This window comes from Suillus plorans, assembly GCF_016647745.1.
Source record: "Suillus plorans strain S12 chromosome Unknown HD556scaffold_133, whole genome shotgun sequence".
NCBI classification, from domain to species: Eukaryota; Fungi; Basidiomycota; class Agaricomycetes; order Boletales; family Suillaceae; genus Suillus; species Suillus plorans.
This window is the reverse complement of record NW_024537517.1, coordinates 43,693-69,188: the sequence shown is the minus strand read 5'-3', so window position 1 is coordinate 69,188 and position 25,496 is coordinate 43,693. Positions and strand designations below refer to the sequence as shown.

The 25,496-nt window shown below is 44.0% G+C and overlaps 2 protein-coding genes across 2 annotated transcripts; both read right to left on the bottom strand.

Annotated features, from left to right (window-relative positions):
• Positions 1-11,166: 11,166 nt before the first annotated feature.
• Positions 11,167-12,227, bottom strand: HD556DRAFT_1462776 (uncharacterized protein; the record flags this gene model as incomplete). The annotated part of the gene is made up of 1 exon (XM_041308281.1): positions 11,167-12,227. One exon carries the CDS (start codon positions 12,225-12,227, stop codon positions 11,319-11,321), a length of 909 nt encoding a protein of 302 aa, XP_041152157.1. The 3' UTR covers positions 11,167-11,318.
• Positions 12,228-21,133: 8,906 nt separating this feature from the next.
• HD556DRAFT_1214152 (uncharacterized protein) lies at positions 21,134-21,389 on the bottom strand (the record flags this gene model as incomplete). Its single annotated transcript, XM_041296637.1, has 2 exons — positions 21,134-21,199; positions 21,255-21,389. Coding segments are annotated over 2 exons (201 nt in total), but the record flags the coding sequence as incomplete, so codon positions are not given.
• Between the last annotated feature and the right edge of the window lie 4,107 nt (positions 21,390-25,496).

Genomic DNA, 25,496 nt, shown 5'->3' with positions numbered 1-25,496 from the left:
CTATGATGCAGCTGTATCACATGCAATTAAGAGAAAGGCAGTATTCAACAAATGTGTCCTAGAACGAAGTCCAGGTGAGGTTATATTCTATACAGGACAATTGGTTCAGTTCTACCACAGCAATATGGACTACATGTTCGAAGCCAAATGAAAATTGTTACCTAAATGGTCGCCACCTCACCGCATCGCAGCACGGATATGCAACTCATACAAACTCGAAACACTACGCGGAGAAAGTATCACAGGAGAGTTCCACGCCAGACGACTGCGCGCATTCATACCAAGAGAAGACACCAAGTTAGCCGAAGAACAGCGAGAGCTTGAAGAAAACTTAGCAAAGCAAAGAGAGAACGAGAGTAGAGCGGAAGAGTCGCATATAGAAGAAGTACCAGAAGAAGAAGATAACACGGACGAGGAAGAACACAACGACGAAGAAGATAACGAAAACGAAGAGTCAGAAGGGAGATGTTAGACAAGACCCATAGTGGGTGAGAGGGCACGAGTGGATCAGATGAGGTGACAAGGGCACCGCCAGGTTTTTTTCAAGGGGGGCACATGGAGTGGGGCACCCCCTAGCAGGGGGTGAGCGAGGTAGTGAGCCAGCAGGGGTTAGCAGAGTCCAGTGCAGGCTGATAGAGCGAGACAGCAAGGGTCGGATTAGCTTAGTCAGCAGGAGAGCCTTTCACAGGCGGTTGTCGTAGTCGATCATCATCCATTCCACCAGGACACAGCAGGCTTGCACATTGGCTGGAGCAGCCACTCCAACATCTCAACAGCATTGGCACAACATAAGTATGAATTAGTTGATGTGTTATTGACAAGTTTGATAGATAATTTTAATGTATATACCACCACCAATAGGATAAACCTCTATACTTCAACAACTCCTCCAACAGAACAGCAACATGCTTCAACAGATCTGCAAGGAGCCAGTGAAGGGAGGGATGGAAGTTGGTCTATCCTTAAAATCAATGATCTGATACTGTGCATCACCAAACTTGACTTCATGTAGCATCAGCTTTGAAAACTTCTCTTTGTTGAGCCTATCTGTCAAGAGAGTATATACCGCACAACTATTATGATTTCTCCTACAACCTGTGTTGGGTTTGCAAATGTTGATTTTGTGAAAATTTCACCATAGACCTTGATGAGGCAGCAAAGTGGAAGTGCTATATCGAATACACTGATCCACACATCTGTCTCATACTCAATGGAACATACTTGTTTGTATTGATACATATGAAGATCTGGCATATCATAACAAACTTGTTTATGAAGGCTGAGTGACAAGCTATAAGCTGTTAAACAGGCCAGTTGTGGCAGAGAGAGAGAAGATTACCAAAGACAGGCATAAGGTGCTGGATCTTTCTTAGTGTCTACACTCAGGAACTGGCACCATGGAAGATGTGGACCCATATTATTGATTATGCATGAGCATAGAATGTTTCCCTTTTTTGAGAATTTGATTTGATGCTATTGTATTGCGCTGATGCATCAAAATGACAAGGATGCCTAGTTATTAGGACAAAGGACATTAGATCAGTACAAAAGCACAAGCATCAATATATAATCATGATGAATGTCAGTGAGTCCACAATGTACTAGTAGGCCAAGGATATGCACTAAATGTCGGTACTAAAGTGTGAGTATGTAATGAACACTCACATTAATTATTGTTTGAAAGTCCATAATGTAAAGTTCAATCATTCTCTTTGGAGCCTGCTTTATCCTCATCGCTTTCATCAGGATAACTAGTTTCTTCTACAACAGTGGATTTATTACAATCACTGAGTCTCTTTTTTTCCCTGCAGAAAGAGTCTTCCATATACTACCAGACATTGGTTTACTTACATATGGTCTAATTGGATACATTGCACCCATGTCAGGGTGTTGAATTCCTTCTCCAGTGCATGTCTGATCCTAGGCAGGTATTTGCATCCAGTTTGCTGTGCAAGAGAGATGTAGAGGTTGAGGTAGCTGCACCTTTTAAAATTCAGATTTTGAACAGCTTTAGCAGCATCTTCAGCAGTAGCAGGAAAAAACGACCAAAGTGCATATAACATCTCTCTGGATGGAGGCCACACTAGCATGATAGACTCCAGCCTCTGTAGATTATGTAGATATTTTTGTAACTGGGCTGGGCTATCCAAATTAACAGTGCACTCCCTTATCCTGATCATTAACAGTTTAAATAAAGTAAACAGATATTGATCACCTGCCTTGGATCTATCATAAGATCTAGGCCACCCCAGATGGTGTGATATTTTTGAAATGTCTGCCTGAGGTTGGAGTTTGGTTGGCAAGATAAATATATTCCGAAATTGTTCAAACTTCATGAATTCTACAGCTATTCTCTTGATTCTGGCTGACAAAAATACTGTCTAAATTTATCCATAAGACAATAAAAGTGACCTGAGGTGGGATAAGGTTCCAATATGAGAGAAATAAATGATACTATAAATGAAATCCCAACTTTCCGAGTCACTTTGGATGTGGAAAAATTGTGGCTAGCATGTAGCATCTGTCCTGCATGTGAGAACAATTTTTAACCTCAAAAATGCATCTGGCAGGTCTCCATGTGCAGATTTTCAATTTTCTAGACTTGAAATTATCAGTATTGGCAGAATTCTGAAGTATTGGGAGAATGCTCATGCTACAAGACTCTGTCTGGCTCAAATGGTATTGGACTTCTTACCTGCTCCACGTATGAGGTTAGTCATCTTCAACACAGCATCAGTTTACAAGCCTTCAAAGCTCAGATGGCTATTAGTTTGTGGTCATCCCGGACCTTTTATTCCTTTTGTGCTGTTTATTGATGCTGTCCCTTGTTTTCATAGCCTTAGAGTCGACTCAGGCAGGTAAAATTCAAGTGCATGCACTATCTTGAGATGTACCTTCCACTCATATTTCAGTTCCATCACTGTTGCTACCACACAGAGTCTGAGGCAGGGTTACACAAGGCAAAGTTTACTTTCAAGAGTTAAGAAGGCAACATATCTTTGAAGAAGGATAATACTGTGAAACTGGTTGAGAAGGATGAAAATAGGTGGTGGCCTGTAAGAAAGGATAGGCAAGAGAGCTGGGTGCAAGAGCTTCTCCATGCCACGATAATAGCTGCCTTGTCCAGAGAAGACAAAGACAACTTAACCGAACTCTCCCTTGATATGAGACACCTTAGTGCTTGTAAGAGCCTGGATGAGTTGGTCCTCACCCCCATACATCAATTGAAATTCTGAAAGGGTACAACTGTCTTTCTTGTGGTGGCAGGATATATGATGTCACTGATAGGGATATAGCGATTTCTGATGTTGTGAAGCCAGTCAAAGTAGCGAAGGTGGAGAGTTTTGAGAACCTTGAGAGTTGGCAGAGATACCAAAGATGTAAGATATACTAACTGAAGTGGTTCCAACAGCATGTGCACGTGCAATGTCAAGGTGATATTCGTGAATAAATATAAAAATTTACTCAATGATATGAGCAATACTAAGAGCAGTCATGGGCAAGAAATTACCTGACAGACACTGATCTATAAACTGCAAGCAAACTTGAGTGATATCCTGGATCACTGAGAACATTCATCTTAGGTTTCAATGATGAGTGGCACACAATGATGACAAAGACATTGAAGAATGGATTAGTTCAGAATATGGCTGTAAAGGTTTGTGTCACCCCCACCTAAAAATACTAAAGCTCCATTTGTAGAGATGAGTAAAGTGGAATATTTGGAGAGGTGAGGGTTGTTACCTGAGAGTTCACTGCAGGTTTTTGAATATATGATTGGCCAACCTGACTGTGATAAAGAACTACTCACTTGTATAAGCAGAATGAGAGAAAAAACTTCATGGTCAAGAAACGGCTGATGTCAATTAAAGTTGGAGAGGAAGAGTAAAACTGTTACACACTCAAATAGGTCTGTTATGCAGAGCCATAAGAGGGGTGTCATCTGCTAATGTTTGTGATGTAACCGGAAGGATCCGGTATAGTGAGTGAGATTGGCGACATCGAGTCAGCAGCGATCACAGACACGTGTGTCATGTGAAGTCACTAGGCTCAAAGTGTGGACTGTTTTGTCCGACGATGAGGCTATCGATTGAGGTAGACTTAGGCGCAACGAGCACCTAAGAAAGATACTAGAGACTGAAGCTGAGGGGGCTTCAAAAGAAAGTATGTTTGAGGGAAGATTGAGTAGATTCAAGTTAGAGAATCTAGTACAAGATGACCGACTACTTATAGTAAAGGAAAAGGGTTAAGAGCTGGGTTACTGTACTGTAGGTAAGGGTAAAGGGGAGATAGAAAGGGTATAGGTACGCTAGCAACACAGCCTGATTAGTGATGGGAGGTCAAATGTGGAATGAGACCGAGAAACATTGGAACGATCCAACGGTAAAGATACAATGCACAGCAGGTGCAAGTCAGAGGAAACAGATAAGAAAAGCCACATTGGTGGCATGAGTCAAGATGAGTCATGGTGCCAAGATACGTACACATGTTGGTGCGTTATCTGTGATAAGGGATGGGAACGGTCCTGACGATCCGGTCACAAAGACAAGATAGTGGACAGTGGAGTACCTGAAGTCAGTACCAGTAACTTTCAGGTAGAGAAAAGCAGAGACACCAAGCATGAATGAAAAGGATGAATCTACAAGACATTAGAATACATATATGAACAAGAAGCAAACGACAAAGTCAATAATAATATACAGTATAGACTTCTGCGGGATCATAGAGGACGATGGAGACTTGATCTTTCTTTGGCTATTTGTGTGTCTTGGAGGAGGAGACAACAGCAACAGGTCCTAGAATGCCTGAAGGGCCATTGTATTTCTTAATTTAACTATGGGTAGCCCTGAGGTATGACCTAAGGCGATCTATATTAGGCCTTAAACTTCATATTTCCCATAACCAGAAAAAAAAAATTAAAGACTCATCTAGAATTTGAAGGACATCTAGCCTTGATGACAGTAGGCCTGCGGATCAATAGACCTCCCCAACACATCAAAGACATCAGATACTCTAGGCTACCTCATTTGAGATTGACAGCATCACTAACCTGTGGGGATAATATGACCTAGAATCACGTTCATTGCCTGATATAATAATATTGTTGGTCTGGCCCATTCCTCCTTTTAAGGAGACATTGATTAAGGACAACTATCTCAATAGTCGTGCATATGACGATGAGGTAAAACACATCCAATTAAGTGACTAGTAGTTATGGATCCTGACCATATTGAACTAGGGTGCCGAGATCCAGGTCTCCATGCACAAAATTCTCAATATCCCTTTGGGGAAAGTAGAACAGTAGCACATTGTCAGGATTTTTTTCCCCAGATTATATACTATAGTGTCTGAAGACCCATCTCGGGTCAGACTGTCTCAAGAGGAGTTAGTGCTTATATATAACCACTGCCTTCATTCTACAATGATACAATATTTGCCTAAAATAAAGATAGATGGCCCACCTCTTATAATGTCGCCTTGACTCATGCTAGAACATCTACCAGCTCTCTCGCATTCAACACTATCAATGTTGCATGGCACATTTTGGAGTAGCTTGCAATCTCATTGCTTACAAAACTTAGAGAGAAAAAGGACGAGTTCAATGATGCATTATTTGTGCATGAGTTATGATGAAAGAAGAACACTGCTATGCATAATGGAGAGGTTGCAGCTGCAAGATATATGGCCCTCAATGAAGTATTTGAGCATGTTAATGATTGATACCTGGATTCTCGATAGTAGCATGTGGATTTTGCACTAACAATTGGCTTGTCAGGCCATAGTGTCAACTAGTGCAAGCTCCTCACCAAGAAATCCTCAACTTTCTTATGTCTGACACAGGCCCTGATCACATCAATCACTTAATGAAGAAAAAGTCAGTGTTCAATATTCATTGCTATTTACAAATCAAAAGATTCACCAGCTTTCATGCAAATACAATCACTGTTACCCATGCAGATGACATATTATATATTCAGGCATATTGCACTAAAAAAATGTGATGTATTCAAAGAGCCCTAGAGTCTTCTGATGGTGTTAAGCCAAAGAGCTTCTGGAGAAGAAGACGCAGGAGAAGATTTTATCAGACTTGGATATCATAAGTGACATATTTTTTGAATGCACTGGTGATGGAGTGGTCGATGGTCATGACAGTTGTGCCCACCTTGAGATTTGGATCTTACTAGACAAGACCTTGAACTGGCTGCCTACTCTTCTAGAGGACCTCGTTCAGTGCTAGATCATTGTCATCAACAAAAGAAAGTGGTAGTAAGTACACATTCTCATGACATCCTGTTTTATCCTTGAGCCAATATGTCCCAGGTACTTCATATATTATTATCTTGCTGCCATTCATTTGGTCCTTGTAGATTTGTCCAAAGTAAATGCCAGGTCACGTGTTCTGAATGCTACATTGACACTTGGGGCTGTCTGCATTTATATACTTAATGCCTGCTTTACTCATTCTGCTGAGGGCTTTGGATGAGAGAGTTTTATTGAGACTGCCTGCTAATAGGTCCTCGAAGATCCCAATGATGTGGATGAAGACTCACCAGCTCTGTCCATTCTATATGATAGCAGCACCTATTTCATTTGTGATATTGTCCTTAATTCCCACTTGAACTGGAAATTTCTTTGACTGCCTCTCTAGCACACATTTGACTCAGAGTCTATGACTCGCATTTATCAGGTGCACTCCATGAACGACATCAAAGCCTCATTCTCTTGGATCATAGCTTCATCCAGCTGATATCACTCCAACCCAGAATGAACAACTAATCATAAGCATAAAACTTGCAATATTGATGATGTAAGAGAGCCAAATCGATAGTGCTTGCACCTCAGCACTGAGATTGTTGGTGTTCGCTTCAAACCTCCAGTTTACTTGGTAGGTAGGGATGTAGAACTACATATCTTGAATGGGGGTAAGGAACAAGACCTTCATGAGAAAGAGGATGATAAGAAAGGGGATCTCACAGCTGATCAACGTGCTGCAAAACTTTACGAGCAATTCTTCCTAGATATCATTGAGGAAGCGCCTACCCGGAAATTGAGGCAGAAAGGATTATACCTTTCTATTCCTGCCTGAATGTGTGACCAACATCACTACAGACCACCACAGTTTCTTTCAATCAAGTGCAATACTCCTACTGCTCAAGGGAACAGTGAAAGGTGCCTCCTTAAAATTTAATATAATTATCAACATGGACCAAATTTCCTTTGGGATGGTCAATTCTCCCAGACCTCAAACTATACTCTATGTGTAGCTGCTGGTCTTTGTGTTAATGCGAAGAAAAACAGTTATATTAGCCGGCTAATGATATCTGATTTGTACGACTAGTGTCCAAGAGACTTGAGAAGCTATTTGGGCTTAAAACCCGCAGGGTTTTACGACCCGAAACACCGTTTCGAACCTGTGAAGGAAGTCCAGATGAGCCGTGATTCCCAGACACAAGGAGCACTGCGACGCATCAGGCGCAGCCTGGACTCCCGATTCGAAAGGAGAAGAGTGAATTGTGTAAACTCACCTTGTTAATGTATCATTGGCATTGTATAGCGAGTGAACGGCTCCAGCGCTTGTGAGTCCTGAAGATACGGGGCCAGGATTAACGCATGCTTGCGTAGGTATATGGTGAATGCTTCGCTCGACCATCTACCCATCGATTTGACTACGTCGAAGGGAACTCCTCTCAGCAGATATTCCAAGGTACCTCCGATACGAAGCCCATGGCCTTTGAGATTTCCTAGATCCGCTCTCTTGACTATCCCACTAATCCGTTTCCAGAATTCTGATCTCGTCAAAGGCCTCATGCCCTTCTTGTGCTTCCAGGCGAACAAATGACTATCTCGCGGCGGATCGTTAATTGTGAAGTGATTGAGCATAGCGGCTTTAGGGTCTGAAGCGTCTTTCTGCTGTGCCCAGAATACACCCTCCCCTGCGACCGCAGCTTTGGTTCGTGGTAGGAAAATTTTGGTTACCCTCAACCCGTGCCTATCTTCGACATCCATTTGTACATTTGACCGCTTGACGTGTTTCGACGGTTCAAAAGTCTTCATGGATTTGACAGTGAGTTCTCCTACCCGACATAAGGCATAAAAGGCGCTTGTTAAACACGCGAGCACTGCGGCATCGAGGGGAGCTGATACATCTAGATGAGAGCGAATATCAAGAATGAATTTGACTGTAAATGGATCCCGCTTCGAGCGTTTCGCTGCGTCTGGAGCTAGCTCCGAAGCTCCATCCAATGCCGCCTTGAGTTCATCTTGTTGGACCTCCCAAGATTGTCCATGAAGTGTGTGCCAGGCTTTCACCGCATATACGTAGTTCGCTAAGGTTTTTCCCGAGTAAGTTCCCGCACAACTCGCTACAAAGTTCAACATGATGCGAGTGTCTACTGGGCATCGTTGGTCTTCTGGTATGTTTCGTTCGTCGCAGAACACATGAAAGACCAGAAGACCTGCCCCGTAACACTCCCTGGTTCCTGGCGCCCAGGACATGTTCATCACGGTAAGGACCCTCTGCAAGTCCTCTTCTGAGATGGCCAAATGATGTCCGTCCGTCCCTGTGGGTACTCTGGTCTCCAATGGGAACCAAAGTCTCAATCTATCCCTCGCTAGACAGTGCGGTCGGAGTTGAGAGGGAGCTGGCGTCAGACCTGTTCTATATGGTGAGGGTTTTGCTATAGTGTCGAGAGGAAGTGATGCATTAAAACGTGAGATGTTCGCCGATGCGTTGTTGGCTCAGGTGGATGTGATAGAGGGCGTCATTAATGGTTCCTGCGGCTTTCTCGACGGTGCCGACGGCACCGTCGAGAGTAAGATCCTCGAGGGTATCTGATGGAATTCTGTCCGTACTGTACTCTCTCGGGTCTGTGGATGCAATGAACGGGTCGATGATAAAGGGTTCGAGTGCACTGGGGATGTGGAGATTCGGCAGTAGATGTTCTGCGCTACCGTAGACCCCTCTGGAAGGATCATCCGTGGGATTTGCTTTGCTGGTGACGTAGGTAGGATGGAATGAATACGATGCTGCGGAATCGTTGATAACAGAGAAGATTCTACGAAATACTTCGTTGACTGCCGTGTTTCTGCTGCGACCGTTTCTCCATCCTTCAATAACCCCTTGATTGTCGCCGAATACTTTGAAGTTGCGTTGCGGTCCTCCCATGCTGATAAGGTAGAGAATGAGTAGCTCAAACCCGACCGCTTCCGCCCATCCAATGTCCCTTTTTCCGTCGAGGGTCTGCCATCCTTTCCGCAAATGCCAGGCTCTCCATCTGACTCCGATGGTGATGGCGATTCCGAATCCAGAGCTGGCATCCGAGTAAGCTTCTGGGTTAAAAAGCGTGAGGGGTTTGGGTATTGGCCGACCAACGAAAGAACTCTGCAACAAATGTTTCCACCAAAGTAAGTCCGCATCCAGTCTTTTGATGGGTCTCCGTGGGATAAAAGGCTTAATGAAAGCGAGACACAGCATTGCTTCGAGCGACGTGAGGTAAGCGCGCCCTCGTGGTACGACAAGCGTGGTATGCAGCAGCTTACCGTATAGCTGTTGTACGTCGTTAAGCACGTGTGAGTCGCGCGTCTCCCAGCCTCTGATTGCGTCCAAGTATTTCGCCTTCTTCTCCTCGTCGAGATAGACCTTATCCTGTGTGAGATTCCACATGAACCCAATGTATGGGTTGACATAGGCAAAGGGCTTGTCTTTGGGTAGCTCCCAAGGTATGTTGAGATCTTCTGAAAATTCATCAACGTCCGATAGGTTGAAAGAGAACCTTGCGTCATCGCTTGATCTCGATGACGTCTCCGAAAGGTCCACGATCGGAAAACGACAATCTTCTTCAAACTCTTCCAAAGTACCGTCTTCGAAAACGAAGCCGCCAAACCATACTCTACCGCCATCACGATGTTCTCCTCTGCTAATGATGTCCCGGTGCCAAGCTCTCCGTTTCTCGTTGTAAGCTGCAATGTGTTGTTTGAGAATGCGTATGAATAAATGGTCATCGACCCATCTCGATACGGGACCAATTCCGCGTGAATGAAATAGATCGAGTCCGGCGTCGGCAAGAGAACCGTATGCTCCGGCTGAAGGTCGCAAACCAAAACACATGCATGTGTCAATGCAGAAAAGATCATCTGAGATGCGCGCAACCGAACCTGGCCATTGTGAGGAATGTATGGGAACAGTGCGGTAAGCTTCTGATACATCTCTGATGGCGATCTGTGAGCCGAGCGGCAGACGACTGATTTTAAGCGCTGTGACGTGGAAAGTTCCCCAGGTACTGGGAAAATTGTCCGGATTGATGTATGAATTGATGGATATGTTGGGAAACTTCGGGGATACGATGTGAGGAAATGAATAGTCCTGAATGATACGGTAGCGTCCTGGGCGACCTGGCTTAGGGATGATGGAGAAGGGAGACGATTGAAAGGGGCCGATGAGTTCTTCGACTTCTTTTGCTCGCATCGGTCCGATATATCTTCCTTTTTTAAGCTCAGTTTGCACAATGGTGAGGAATTCTCGTTGATATGTAACAATGGATTGCTTGTTCGGCGGAATCTGCATGACTCTAATACTAGGAATATCGAGACGAAAGCCTTGACGTAACCCATCCGGAATGTGAGAGTACCTGCCCAAAAGACCGACTGATGCCAGCCTCGAAGTCCACACCTCCGCATCATACGGGGTAAGCGCTTTATGCTCTCTGCGCTCGAGGGCACGTCTGAGCTCCATGAGTGGAGGCACCACATCCAGAACAGAAATGTCGTCGGTCGTGTGTGACTTCTGAGCATCCGTTGACGCGTTGCCAATCGCTGCAGATGGCCTTGCCGTCTCGCATCGTGAGGATCTTGCCAATGCGTGCACAAAGAGTTTCGAATGCATCGTCCCAGGTTCTGGACGCTTTGCACTCGATAATCCTATGAGGATTTCGTCCGAGGCAAACGGCGCAAGCGGAGAGGACTCCTCCGCTTGCGCCCGCACAAAAATCCTGACGTGGTTTCTTGGCCTTGCTCGCGTGCTCTGGTGAATGAGCACGCTTGGTTGGCTCTTTCCAGTCACGATGTCTCGAAGAGGAACTGACGTGTTGGTCAGTCTGCAGCGGGCGATGTGATGCGTAGCATGAGGCATGTAGCATGTAGCATGTAGCATATAGTGTGGCATGCAGCATATAATGTGCGATGTGCGATGCGCATCGTGTAGCAAGTTATGTATGACGTGCAACGTGCGGCGTGTAGCGTGTAGCAGGTTTGACATATTTGTTTTGATTTTAAATGAAATAAAACAGGAAAAACGAGATGGTTAGCTTGATCGTTACTTGTCATTCCAAGCGAATCCTGACCTTGTAATCACGTTCGTTGTCTCTCTTGTTGCGCTCATCCCAATATACTCTGTCCCTCGTGTCTTTGAGAACCTTCTCATTGACGTCTGAAAGATCATATGGTCCGACAGAGGACTTTGCTGTGATATGCCACCGTTTCCGTTGCTCTGCCTGGTAGACCAGGAGCGACTTCTGAGCTATGGGGTCTCTGAGTGAGCGAAACTTGTGAACTTGAATGTTCATCCAGAACCGAGCCATCATCCGGACTCTGTCTTGCGGCCAATCTGCCTCCTCTATTGCCGTCAGAAAGCGCGGACAGGCTTGACAGAACTCTTCAAAAGGTAAATTTTCGTCGTTAATCACCGAACGTGCGCTTCGCGTAGACGCTGAAGAGACCCAGGCTGTGGAGCCATCAGCCAGAGTCGAAAGAATCATGGCGTCGTCGTCAATCGTCTTCTTTATACTAGCTTCGTCCAAGCCGTCGTTAGTGAAATACCATAATTCCACGTACTCGCCTTTGTCCAGTTTCTTTAGAGCGTAAGAACATGGTGTGATGGCCGGTTCGTCTGGTATTCCAGTCTCGAGAATGGGAATGAATTTGTATTTGTTCTTTTTCCTCTCTTCTTTGCGCGCCGCTTCCTCTTCCTCAATCCTCACTTGTTCAAGCCGCTCCCGCTCGTCTTCGTCTATCCTTTGATGCTGTTGCTGACGTTCCCTATCCTCATCTACTTGCTGTTGCCAAAGCACTTTGATTGCGTCGTTGTTCACTTCCCAGATGTTCCGAAGCAATTGCATTGCTTGTGCTTCGGTCGTGTTCTCATTGACTAGCTGAGCGCGGATGTTCGCAAAAACCTCCGATGCGTAGTCCGGGCAAATGTTGAGATTTGGGTCGTTTCGTATCCTCGGCATTTTAGATGTAATAATCGAAATTCTGGTATACGGAAAGAATGCGACGAACGGAGAGCGTAGTCTAGGAGCGGAGTGGTTGCGAGTACTAACATTGTAGTAGGAAGCAAGAAGGTGGGAAAACCAAAAGAACCGTTTCGCCACATAGACCTAATTCTATCTATGTCCTCGTGCCTCGGACTCAAATAGAATACAATCCTTTCTCACATCAATGTCTCACAATCCTTCAAAGGCTGGATTCTAAAGTGTGAGGGCAGTAATTGCAACTATTATGTTTTATTACCAGGCAAAGGGGATCTGTTCAATCTACCACTAGACAAAAGTCACTTCTGCTGGCTAAAGCAGTCATATGTGCCCACTCTTCAGAAGTTAGAAGAGTGATGGATTGTCTTAGTGGATTATCAGCTATTGTAGGTTGTACATGCAGCTCCTGGAAATAGACAAGAGTAGTTGGTCTTCTTGCATAGAGATGTAGGTCTGACTCTGGCAGAAATGAGGTTAGTTCTTTAATTGACTGACAGCCATGACCTGATTATTCTGGTGGTCCAACCTGCGTATTAGAGAACCTTTTGTCTTTGATGACATCATGGATCCTATAGGATGCATGATCTGTAAATGCTGCCGAGCAGATCAAGAACTAGAATCCTTTGCAATAACCATATTGAGTCAACTCATAGGAATTGAGAAAGAGTTTCTTAATGCACCCAGCTCCTTAAGACTCATGGTCTGACTGAATGTTGGTATCATGCATAGTCCTGATGGACAATTAGGGTAATTTATCAATGAGATGAAATGAGGCATGGGTATTGGACTATTTAGCACTGGAAATCCAAGGTGGACCTTGCAGCTGGCTGATGAATTTGAGTGCATCTTTTCCAGATGAACAAATAAAAACTATCTAGTTACAGGTCACCAATAGAGCCATCAATATAATTCCAGTAGGATCCTCTTGCATTTATAGTTTATGTCATGCTTGCATCACTCCTAACAGTGAACTTGTCATCATTAAAGTGATACACCACCATATGAATGTGGCTACCCTTGTAAGGTGTAGTTAAATGAGTGATTAGGCTCATTGTTGGAAGACAAATTTGACTGATAAAGACTATAATCATATTAAGTAGCAAAATGATATACAATACAGTCCTAGAGAGATTATGGTTCTGGTGATCATAGAAATTTACAGGTGACCTATTGTAGGTATTTAGGTAATACAGCACCACTTCAAGTGCTATGAGACTGTAACATACTTCTATTAACCTTTGCCCTCAATATCACACCTTATGTTACAATTTATATTGTTGCATACCCTTTTCAGCTGTATATAAATTGTGTATGTACACTGTAAATAGATGTGATTCAGAGAAAATAAATCGACTTGCCCAAAGTTCAGCAATGGCAACCTGTTGCAAGCAAACAGTTAGAACAGCACCAACAAACAAAACAAAGTTGCACTAATAAGGTGAGCTTGGTTTCATATTTCTTGTGTAAATAATGATTAATGATGAATAAGTCCATGCATGGGAACTGGTATCTTACCTTGTGCTGATCTGATGATAGGGGCAATCTTCATGGTTGCTAGAATCACTCTGGTTACCCATATGTAGTACATCTGTCACTGAAGCCATCCGTAATACTCTGTCACTGAAGTCACCTGTACTACTTGGTCACTGAAGTCACTGTAACAAACCTGGTCATCACTTTCAATGACAAATTCAATGGCTTCACTTACTCCTAATAGACAATGTGATTCAAACTTTCGGTTCAAACACCTACATTAGACCAAGCGACCCTATAAGTTAACTGAAGACCATTGTTTGATAGTCTCAAAACAAACATCAAATTTTTCCATCTACTACCAAATACCAATGTTTGACACACCCCTCCTAAGGAAAAGAATCAGATGCTTACCTATTATACTTTGAATCTGTACATTTCAAAAAAGGTGCACTCCTGGGCTGTCAAATTCCAACCCTTTACCATTCACTTAGAGGATAATTGTTTTATCAATGCCTAAATGGTAGGAGGAAATGGAGGACCAATGCAGGTCAATCACCATTGAGGCATATGTAAAGTAGGATATCTCACCTCAAATAGATTTTTTTTTTAAAAACATAGTTGCCCTCGACACCACATAGCTGAATAGAGTGAATGTATGATCCTTTTGATGAGTATGATGCTGGAAGAGAGCCTGGCAGCAGAGGTTAAGATTGGTAGATGCTAGATGTGTCCCATTTTAAATGGCCTTGACAAAACCACAGACACTGAGACAATCACATTGATAAGGTAATGATGTGGATGATCATGGGAACATTGATACTGTTTGAGTGCTGCCAGAAATACATCAACGACACAATGTGAATTGCAGTCAAGGTTCACCCAGAGGCTGCAGATGACAAATCCAACTTTAATCACCTCAAATCTATCAGATTTTGTCCAACCAAAAGTGCCAAGAAGGTGTTTGTAGCAGCAGCCTGAAAAAAATGCATGGTTAAAGCCTATGATCAGGTTAGGTTCATGGATGTGACTTCTGCGCGATGTAGAAACAACAATACTGAGAGGAACAAACGAGGCTCCAGACTGTATCTATAAATGTTGTAAGGTCGCGTGTTGCCTAGTCTGCTATACTTGAGACAACAAGTGCGTTCGACCCTAAAGGGGAAGCGAGTGCAGCTAAGATCTAGTAGTAGGCGCTGAAGGCACTACTGGTCGGCCAATGCGAATCGAGAAGGCGTCGGAATGCGTGTGCGTATTGCGCGAAGTGCAGGAAAGCGTGCATGTGTATGCAGAAACAAGAGAGAGTAAGAGTGAGTTTGCTTAAGTGGTGATTAGATACTAGACAAGAGATACGAGTGCAAGGTGAGACTGATTGTTGTCAGAGAATAGATTGCTACTGCGACTTTCAGTTGGTAAGTTAGAAAGGTAGAAAGGCAAAAGTTGGTAAGTCAGAAAGTCCATAATAGTATGTAATGCTAGCACTTAAGTATGGCACCTAAGCGCCGTCATGTGGAGCCGAAGCACTACCGAGTGAGGTATGTAAAGATATATGTAAGTAAGGGTCCATGATAAAAATAGAGGTGGAATGATATGTAAATATGGAAAATAGAAATACACGCACTAGAGAACTCGGTGGACAGTGGATGGATGCTTCTGGATGGCTGGCGCTACAGGGTGCTCAAGCGTGGGAAAGCACGTGCGCATATATGTCGTGAAGCGCGGGAAGTGTGCACACATGTTGCGCATTGTGTGGGAAAGCTGTGCCTCATATAGGAATAGCTGCGTATAGCATGCAGAGTGATGCTACAAGTTTGTGTCATGTACTCCCTAGTGAAAACTGCCATATCACACCATGAGAGGCATGAGTCTCTACATCTCCCAGGGACTTAAATTCTGAGTGTCCCCACTCAGCGCACGTGTGGTGAGGCTCTCGAGTGATAGTATGCAAGTGCGATGCATGTATGATGCTTGGGTTGTTGGGAGGTGAACGTGCAAGTGCAGGAATAGATCGCATGGTATGTGTGAAGCGCGGGAAGTTGCCTGTGCATTGCGTGGTGCATGGGAATGTATGTGCATTAGGCGCAGAGGTGCGGGAATGAAGTATAACATGGTGAATTGCAAGGGTGACTCTGATGTGAATAATGCGCCATGGGCGTGAGGCTATGATGACAGCTGTGATGATGCAAGAGTGATATGGCTGTGGTGCATGAAGCGCAGGCGAGATGCGCACATATGGCGTGAAGCGCGGGAAAGTGCGCGCGCACAAGGCAAGAGAATGCGTGTGAGTGTCGCATGTGCTGTATTCTGTGGGGACACCACGAGTTGTTGCCCAATGATCTTGGAGTCAAATATGCATGCATGGGTATGATGTGAAGTGGCGCGGTCCAGGAGCAATCCAATCCATGTCCAAACAAAGTCCTGCTAGGTGCGCTAAATATTAGGTGCTAAAGGTTTGAACAGCATGAGTAAAACTATATGTGAAAATATGAAGGGAAAATGGTAAACTTTGTGGATGTCCTATCCGACTTGTCTTCTTTGTGCAGCTGTCGACATCTACACCTTCCTATGAGTAAGGCGTGGGAAGTGCGCGTGTGCGCGTGAGCGTGGGAAGACTGCATGCATATGTGCGTGTTCTAAGGTAAAAAGAGCATGGTGCTGCATCATGCCTGCAAAGAGAAATTAATATCCTATTGAGCTAGGCAGGCACGATCCAAGGTTGTTTTGTTGATTTTCTTTTATGTTCTTCTAGGCGATTCCTATATGCATATATATCAGTGTGTTATTAGTCCTTTGGACGGTGTTATAATGAGAGAAAATAAAAATGAAAGAGCACTGGACGAAACCCAGGGTGAAACAAACGGTATCCTATGAAACAGCAATGGTATATGTTTTTCTTTGATGTGCAGCTGAAGTGCTTGGAGTGTGTGGTGTAGGTGGTGTAGGCAAGGGATAGAAGGCGCAAGGCTGGCGCGCTTGGGGTGCTTGGTTCCTCTTCATCAAGCCTCTTTGGTTGCGACTCCAAGGTGGGCTAGTAACCGGCAGAATGAATTCCTGCACAATGCGCTGCAGGTTGAAGGTGCGCCAATGGGAGGCGCTGCAAGGGGTGTAAAAGTGCTCTACAAGCTGATAGGATGTGCACGATGTGCGTGCCTTGGGGCGATTTCGCGCGAATTTGATTATATTGGCTGAACACACGAGGAACAGCCATTTCTCTGCAAATGTGTTAGCGAGAGATGTATATAGCGTGGAATTAGGCGCAAATGTTGCGCAAATGGGCTGTAAGGGTGGTTTATCAAGGCGCAATAGGCGCATAGGTGAAAGAGAATAGTGCACATCAGGGTGTGCAGGAACGGAATTGACATGGTAAGCAAAAACATGAAGAATGTGAATAAATGTGGGAAGTGCGAAGTTAAAGATGATGATGGGGAGGTTAGGCGCATATGTATGTGTCAGGCGCATGCCTAAGTCGCACCTGGATGGCTGATTGGAATATATTTCATGTTGAATGACAGAAATGTGATTTAAAAGGGGAGAAATGATGTCATGTCCTGTATTCCGGACCTACATCCGACAATGTTCCCACGCCTCATCCGGACCTTCGGACACCCTATCCATGTCTCCAGTCCTCTATCCATCCGGATCCCTGCACCTCTGCACATCCACATCCACACATCCACATCCAGATCCCTTTACCTCCATACCTCAGCTAGCCTGCATCATTCATCCTTTGTCCCATCACCCTAATGTCATATCCCATATATCCACACGTCTCATCCGGACATCCAATCCAATCCGATGTATAGATCCACTTCCAATCCGATATCCGATAAGCTTCTTAATTCATTCCTGTGCATATAACGTTAACACAGCCTATTCCTCTATTCGGTATTCCTTGTCCTCGGTATCTCGGTTATACTTACTACCGGTATGCTTACTGATCTGTTAACCTATGCTTCATTTCCGACTCGCGCTTGATAACTTTGCTATTGCTTCATACATAGCCTTGGACACTTGCTTACTGATCTTTCCATTATTTCCTTAGTATATAAACTCTTGTATATGTCCTGTAATTCCTCAGTCTGAATATCATATTAGTCCTCGCACTAGATCTCATTCTAAGTCCTCATATCAGTTCTAGTCTTCCGACTTAAGTCAATATCCATCTCAGGCCTAGGGAGAAATTCCCTAGGCCAGAGCTCCGCTTATCCAATCCTCCGCTCATCCACTTATCCGATCCTCCAAAGTTTCCGGACATTCGTCCAAAACTTTCCCGTGGTCCTCCGGACCTATTCTGCTTCGGACTTTGTCCTTGCAGCCTTTCCTCTGTTTGCTTCTACTTAGGACTTGTCCTAAGTAGCCATTACACATATCCGTATCAGGACGAAACCTCATCATAATTTCCGGAACTTTCCTGCACTTGTCCGGAAGTTACTTGCACTTGTCCGGAAAGTCCTTCCGAGCTTTCCCACGCTTCGGATGTCCTTGGACTTTCTTCGGATATCATTCTGAAATTAAGGGCACATACTCGGGTAAGGGGCGCAGCGCACGAGCTGAAGCCAAGCCCCTCGGAATCAGTCCTACCCTTTGTGCACGGTCTTAACAAACGATAGAAATGCAATAGTATGGAAACTCTGCTAAGATGATAAATGCGCGAGGCGTGGGAATTATCACATGATGCGCGCAATCATGGCGCATGAACCAAGGGTGGTGCGAAGATGAAATTAAAGTGTTTGGAATTGTCATATAGCTCCTTAAGAGCTTTAAACATGAAAAAGACAAAAAGCGTGAAATGAGACAAGGGTAAATATACAATACCTCTAGGCGCACGCATTGCGCGTCCTTAGGTGCGATGTGGTGCACCTGAGCCACCCCAGGGTCGCCTGAGACATGCTCTGCTTAGTGGTTGGGCAGCGCGATGCACGGATGCTTCACTGGCAAGCGATAGTCGCTAGAAGCAAAAAGCGCAACGTGCACGTGCACGTTAGTGACAGATGGAATTTCCAGAGGCAAACTCTGGTTGATGTGAGGTGTGACTTGAGCCTCTGATGCAGTAGAAGGCTCCTCTATAGGCGCGCTAAGGTGCAATAGATGTTTAGGGTCATCCCTGACCTCTGATGATGTGAGCGGCGATAGCAGTGATGGTGATGGTGCGATTGGCGAGATTTCTTCCTTAAGCAATGCAATAGTGGTAGGCAAGCATGTTTCAAGCGATGGGGTAATAACTTCCATGATGGGCGCATTATTGTGCAATAGATGTTTAGAGTCATCCCTGACTATAGGCGATGTGATTGATGCTGGTGATGATGGAGAGGTGCCTGCGGTGCGTTTCATGAGCGTGCATTCGAGTTCGTGATCTAAAGCAATGCAGTCTGGTATGGCTTTGTGTGCTGGTGCAGTTAATGGTTCAGGTGTGCGTGAATTGCGCGAAGGCACAGGAAAAACGCACGCGCGAGGCGCAGGAATTAAACTGGTGGCTTTTTGTTAAGTATAACTTCTGAGGATGCGCGATAGAAGAGTCCAGCTGCCACACTAGCGCTAGTGGTCGTATCCTGGGTCGCGCGGCTCATGTAGTATCAATCTTTGTACTTAGTCACCATAGCTTGCACTGGCACGGTCGCTGTAACTAAGTTCGCAAATGGCACTACCATGGGCGTGCTAACTGGTGTGCTTGTCGCGGGAGAAGCGCGCGCAGGTAATAGGAACTGCGCAGCTGCAAAGACATCCATAACTGGGTATGGGTCATACAGATAGTGGTCTGGGAACTTGATCATAAGGCGCAAGCAAATTTGCGCCTGAGCATCTCTAGGGATTCCTTCCATGAATAAGCGGTCGCGTTTGGCCTTTCCAATGCGGTCTTCATCCATAAGTGGCTGCATAACCTTCCTGAATGCGCGCAAGTAATTGCTTAGTTCTGTGCAAGAGGGCATCAGTTTGTTAGCGTATTCGTGCGCAATGGCTTGTAGATCCGCAAGCGCATAGCATCTTTTACCATCCCATCCAGGATACATTACCTTAACTTCTGCCATGAATGCATCATAATCACTTACTGCCGCTTCGGGCATACCTCCCCATAGTTCTCGGTCATCGCACTCAAGGTAGCAAATAATACCTTTGATGCAGTCAAGTCCTTGGAGTCCTGCTTCATCAGCGAGCTGCTCATATGTGTCAATGAATTCAGCGAGGTTGTCTGTAGTGCCATCGAACTTGGGCGCATTTGTTGTGCCATGGATGGGCATTCTATAGGGCATTGAAGCGCGGGAAAGGTACGCACGTGAGGCGCACAGACGTGGGAATATTGCACCCACGCAAGGCGCGAGAATGCGTGACTAAAAATGATTAGCTTGTGAAAATGCAAAGAGATTGACCTATATGCGCTAAATGGCGCTAAGTGCGAAGATGCATAGAACTAGATCTTGCTGACTGTTCCCCTCGCAGTAAGCTCCAGTTGAAGGTGAGGAATCTTGACTGTGGGTGAAAACACTAAGAACAGATGGGGGCTCTACAGCAAGACCTGGATACGAGAATACAACTCGACCCAAAGGACAGCTACTGAGAGAAGTTCCTCGCTAATAAGATGGAGGGAAACTCTGTCAACTAGATGGGCGCTAGCAAGCGCGAGAATATAACACACACAAAGGCGTGTGTGATGCATGCGTGAGCGAGAGATGCGAGGGGTGCGCGCGCGTAAGCAGAGGCGCGCTTAGAGCGATGAGGGAAGGTGTCCTTAAGATAGTAGCAGGAGCACAGGTGATAATCAATGGAGGAGTATAATCAGATTTCTAGTATTGAGGAGGGCTATACACTTTTCAGTATACTGAGATAAGGGGAAAGTAAGTACCAGAACTGAGAGAACCCTCCCTCTATTTAAGAAGGGAGATTACGCTATGCGGCGCGCTTCCGAGCGTGGTCCCGAAGCGAGTAACCATATCAACTCTAAATATATTCTAAGTTTAAATAGACTCTGTATGTAAGCGCGGAGGTTGGACCGAAGGTTCATTAATTTAATGAAAGAGATAAGAATAACGCACCAGTAAATCAGCAAGGACAAAGGACAGATGGACAGCCAGTAGAAGCGTGAAGGCCTAAGGGGATGCGTGCGAACGGCGCGAGTGTGTGTAAGATGCGCAAGTGAGGCGTGTACGTAGGGCGTATGCGCGAGAGCGCAAATGACTGGTCCTTCAGATAAGAGCTGATACATGTAGGGAATTGAATGGGTAATAAGGCCATATATCTGGCATTGAGAGGTGCAAGTCTCTACAGCGAACACCTACTGGTAGGCCTCAGTGATGATTCCATTCTTTGTAGCATACTTAAAGATAGGTTTCTGTCACTGATAGACATATGGATGAAGGAGAATCCATGCCATATTTTCACTCAATCTAAATTTAGCTTTGGTTCATCCAGTAATATGCGGGAATGTTGGGTAGGGCCAGGTGCAGGGAGTGAACTAGATAGAGGTCAATGTCCGATACCCCAAACTATGTGGCAGCAAATATCACAAAAGCACTGGCTCTAAACTAAAGGAAAACATACTCTGTGCAAACTGTTCCTGATGGAAATCAGGATGTTGTGACTGTTTGTACCAGAGTACTTGGTTGTCACAAAGACGTCTGAATGAGAAAATCCAGTCTCTCTGAAAGTGACACCAGTTTCTTCATCATTCTCATAGGCCTACACCATGTCTGCACGATAGAATTAATGTCGTCAAAAGTTATCACTTGGCAATACTAAGGGATCGAGGGCTCTGCAATGATATTGTATCCATTTCCCAGAGTTTATTTGACCTGATCAACATTTGACAGGTCCTTGACCATTACCTGTCTTCCAAATACTGAATATGATTCTTAATGTAGTACCCTGATATATTGGTCCCCTGGTCAACACTGGTTTGGAGGCAACAAAAGAAACACAAACCAGAATACAGTCCCAAGGCATTACTATGATGCATAATAGAGGGTCAGTTTAAAAAACTGGAAAAAGAGGTTAGGTCAAATTCAATCAGATTATCATTATCTTGGAGTCACAAGAGCACAAGACATACACCACTAACTTAGCACAACCCCCATATGACATGCACACTAAATGAAGTCGTATTTGAGAATTGTAAGGCCTAATATGATATACTGTCTTAGAACATTCACTGGCAATACAAAACTATGTTCGAATTCTTGTCCACTTCCACATCAGCTCTCAACAGTCAGCGCACCTTGCAACACGACTCAAACATGATATAATGTTAGTTCTGTTCTTGAACTTAATGTGAAGGAGTTGGTGGAGTCCAGGCAGAGAGATTCATGAAGAGGTTTAAAGGCAAGGGCAGATACATAGTTAGCTGCAGGGATGCCAATACTAAGTCACTATAGAGTTGCCTGAAGTTGAATACTCTTGAATATGAACAGGTTGAGGGTGCTCATTGGCCATCTCCATCATATAGAATAGCAAGATGAATTACTGGTAACTTGTCCCAAGGAGAAGTAACCTGAGAGAGTGCTAGTCAAGGGTGATGTGTTGAAGGGAGTAAAGAATGGTATAAATAGATAGTATGGCCAACAACTAAGCAGATAATGAGTTGCAAATCATATGAGGAAGTAAAATGCACTGTTTTCTTGTCCAAGAAGATTGTGTGTTTGTGGTAGTTAGCATATCTGTGGGCCTGCTCAATTAAAGTTGAAGGATGAGACTCTCATTGTCGCAAACTTTAAGTTGTCAGTATCAATCATGTCTGGTTGCTCTTTGAGGCCCTCTTTGGCTTCCTTGAGACTTGCATGTATAATTTTCTTGACCTATTGCATCATGTATGGCTGGAAATTGGTTTGAATCATTCCTTTGCAGCACATAAGTGTGTATTAGGTGAAGGGCTTTATTTAATAGTACGTAACAAGTCTTCTTTGCACTTGTCTAGTCATCATCCACTCTGGAAGGTCCATGGTATTTGCGACAGCAATCACAACAAGCTTTAAGGTTTGATGAGCACAGTATCTCTGACCTCAAATGTTACAGTCTCTACAGCTGACCTATAGGTACTTAAACCCTTCCATGAATCTAGCATGATATTCTTCATCCGCTTGAATGATATGAAAAAGCAGTCTGCATCCAAGTCCCTGGCCTTGGTTGTCATCCCCTAGGCCCCATCCTCTGAAAAACCTGGTAATCTTTGTACACAGTAGGTTAAATGTAATATGGGTCTGTGCAGATCAGTCCAGAGATGATTGCGTGATTGGTCCGGGTCCGAAACACGGAATATGACTGTTAAGAACGTGCTCAAGGGTCGGATCCGAAGGGCTTGGCTTCAACTCGTGCGCTGCGCCCCTTACCCGAGTACGTGCCCCTAACTTCCGAAGGCTGTCGAACAATGTCCGAAGGTTACCGGACGATGTCTGGAGGGCGTCGGGCGATGTCCGGAGTCCGATGTCCGATGCGCGGGAATTCCGGCGGACGTTTGGGAACAAGAGATAAGACTAATCTGGATGAAGTCCGAACTAGAAAGGAAACAACGGAGGACTACCAAAGGTAGAGGCGGAGGTGACAAGTCTATAGGAGTCAATCCTAAGACGAGCGTCGGTCGACGAGAGAGAAGCTCAAGTCGGACGGAGGAGAGAATGAGCAGAGTCTAAGATGATATTCGAACTGAGGAAACTACAGAGATTGTACAGAGGTTTATATACTACTGAGGACATAACGGAGAACAGTAAGTGCAGTGCGAAGCTATGTAAAGCTATGAAGAAAACATATGGGACGACTATCACTAGTCTATCGGAACTTAGTAAAATGAAGACGGAAATGAATAAGGGACGGAAAATAAAGCGTACTAACTGATAAGGGAAATACCAAAGGGATAAGGCACGGAAGTTAGACGCGGGTCGGATCCGGACGATACATAGAAGTCGGCTGGATCCGGAAATCCGGAAATGATGAGTGTGATAGGTCCGGGTCCGGAACACGGGATATGACAATGACACTAACTCATTCTACTTGAAGATACTAGTTCTCATGATTCAGCCTAGTCTAAAGAATATAATAGAGCATCTAACCTGGGGTGTGATGGAGAAATTAACCAAATAAGTTGAAAAAACAGCCAGATTCATAGAATGATCAAATCTTACTAGATCAAGATAGCTGAAGGTAGAGCAATCAAAAATATTTTTGCTATATAGAGTTTATATACTAGCTGATTGATATACTGAAATTATGGATAGCAAATAAAATAGTTTGGATCAAACATTTACAAACTCATTGGTCAACTCCAAAATCCTGCCTCATCCCTGAATCCTAATGTTACAGTCAGCAAGAGTAAGATTAGTTCTACTCCAGGAATGTTTGCTATGGAATTCTCTGAGCTCCACCATGATTATATTAAGATTAGGCAAAGAATAGGAAAAAAATGCTACTACTGTGAAAGAAATATGGAGAGGTGAGAATCCAATCTGTAATGTAGTGATGAGGGTATTGCTGTATGCAGGTTCCATGCTATGATGTCTTAGATTGCAACTGAAGAGAAAACAAGCATTTTTAAATAAGAACAATGACGCAAGATAAGAGATATCCTTCATAGAGTGGCTCTTAAAGGTTCCTCCCAAAATGATCTTGTTCCTAACAAAAGACATTGAAGATGAGGCAGACTGATGACTAAATTCAGCAAAGCATTATTATTAATTTTACAAATTTCCAAGTTCTCTAGCTCCAGAGCAGTCAAATAGACTAATCTGTACAAAGATGCCAAACTATTTCTTGGAATTTGAAAACTCTCTTCATTCAGCCCAAAGAAATCTTCATTTCATGGCATCATCAGTCTAAAATCAGTCAGATTCTCTTAAGACAAGAATCCATTATCATCATCAATAACAACTAATGGAAGTGATGTCAGGATGTTGAAGAAATACAGAACAAGATTTATAGAGCAATATTCTTAGTAGATATTAATGCTGAGGCCCTGACAGATGATATGATGATTGAATAAGAGTGATATAATAGCTGAAAACCCAGTGTTGGCAGAGAGAGATTGTGCATCATTTGAAAGACATGAGTCAGGTTCTATTTGGATATTTAGAACCTCTGTATAGATGAAATGATTGGAAATGGAGCTAATTTTCTGCATGATAAATGTTCCAGAAATGATTACAAGTGTTAGGCTAGTGAGCTAATGAAGAGATGCTAAATATATCATCAAGGAAGGTTGGATGTAGGATAGGGTGAGGCAGCACATGAAAGTGTAGTTAGACAAGTCGCAATATGACTTATAGTATTTATACTATGTCGGAATGTGCATATTTCTTATGTAGTATATATGCAACGAGTCAAGTGACATCGGTGAATCCATGACACACCACTCTTTTTATGACCTTTGAGTCTCCCCTTATGTTCATTTTCACTTTTTCTGTTATTCAAGGATAACATCTGAAATTTGCATCAACTGCAGGACTGCTGCACATCTTCAATACTCAACACAATCTGCCACATCTCCTATCCACTCTGAACTAGATGCAGATCTTTTAGCAATCTGCTAAGAGCCCACAATAAAACCCTATATACCATTCAAAAAGTATATTCTGATATTGTAAAAGACCACAAGTCTCTACTGGAGAATCCACGGTAAGTGTACTCATGCTTGTGTGAGGCTGCTCGTTAATTGCATGTTCAGTTATATCATATCAGCAAGTCATGTCAGTGTCTTCATAGCTCACATTTTGTATGGGTGACAACTGATGTTCTCTAATATTGAAGAGCCACTATGCACACACTTGTCAAAGTATGATAATCTACTACCAATCTTATCAT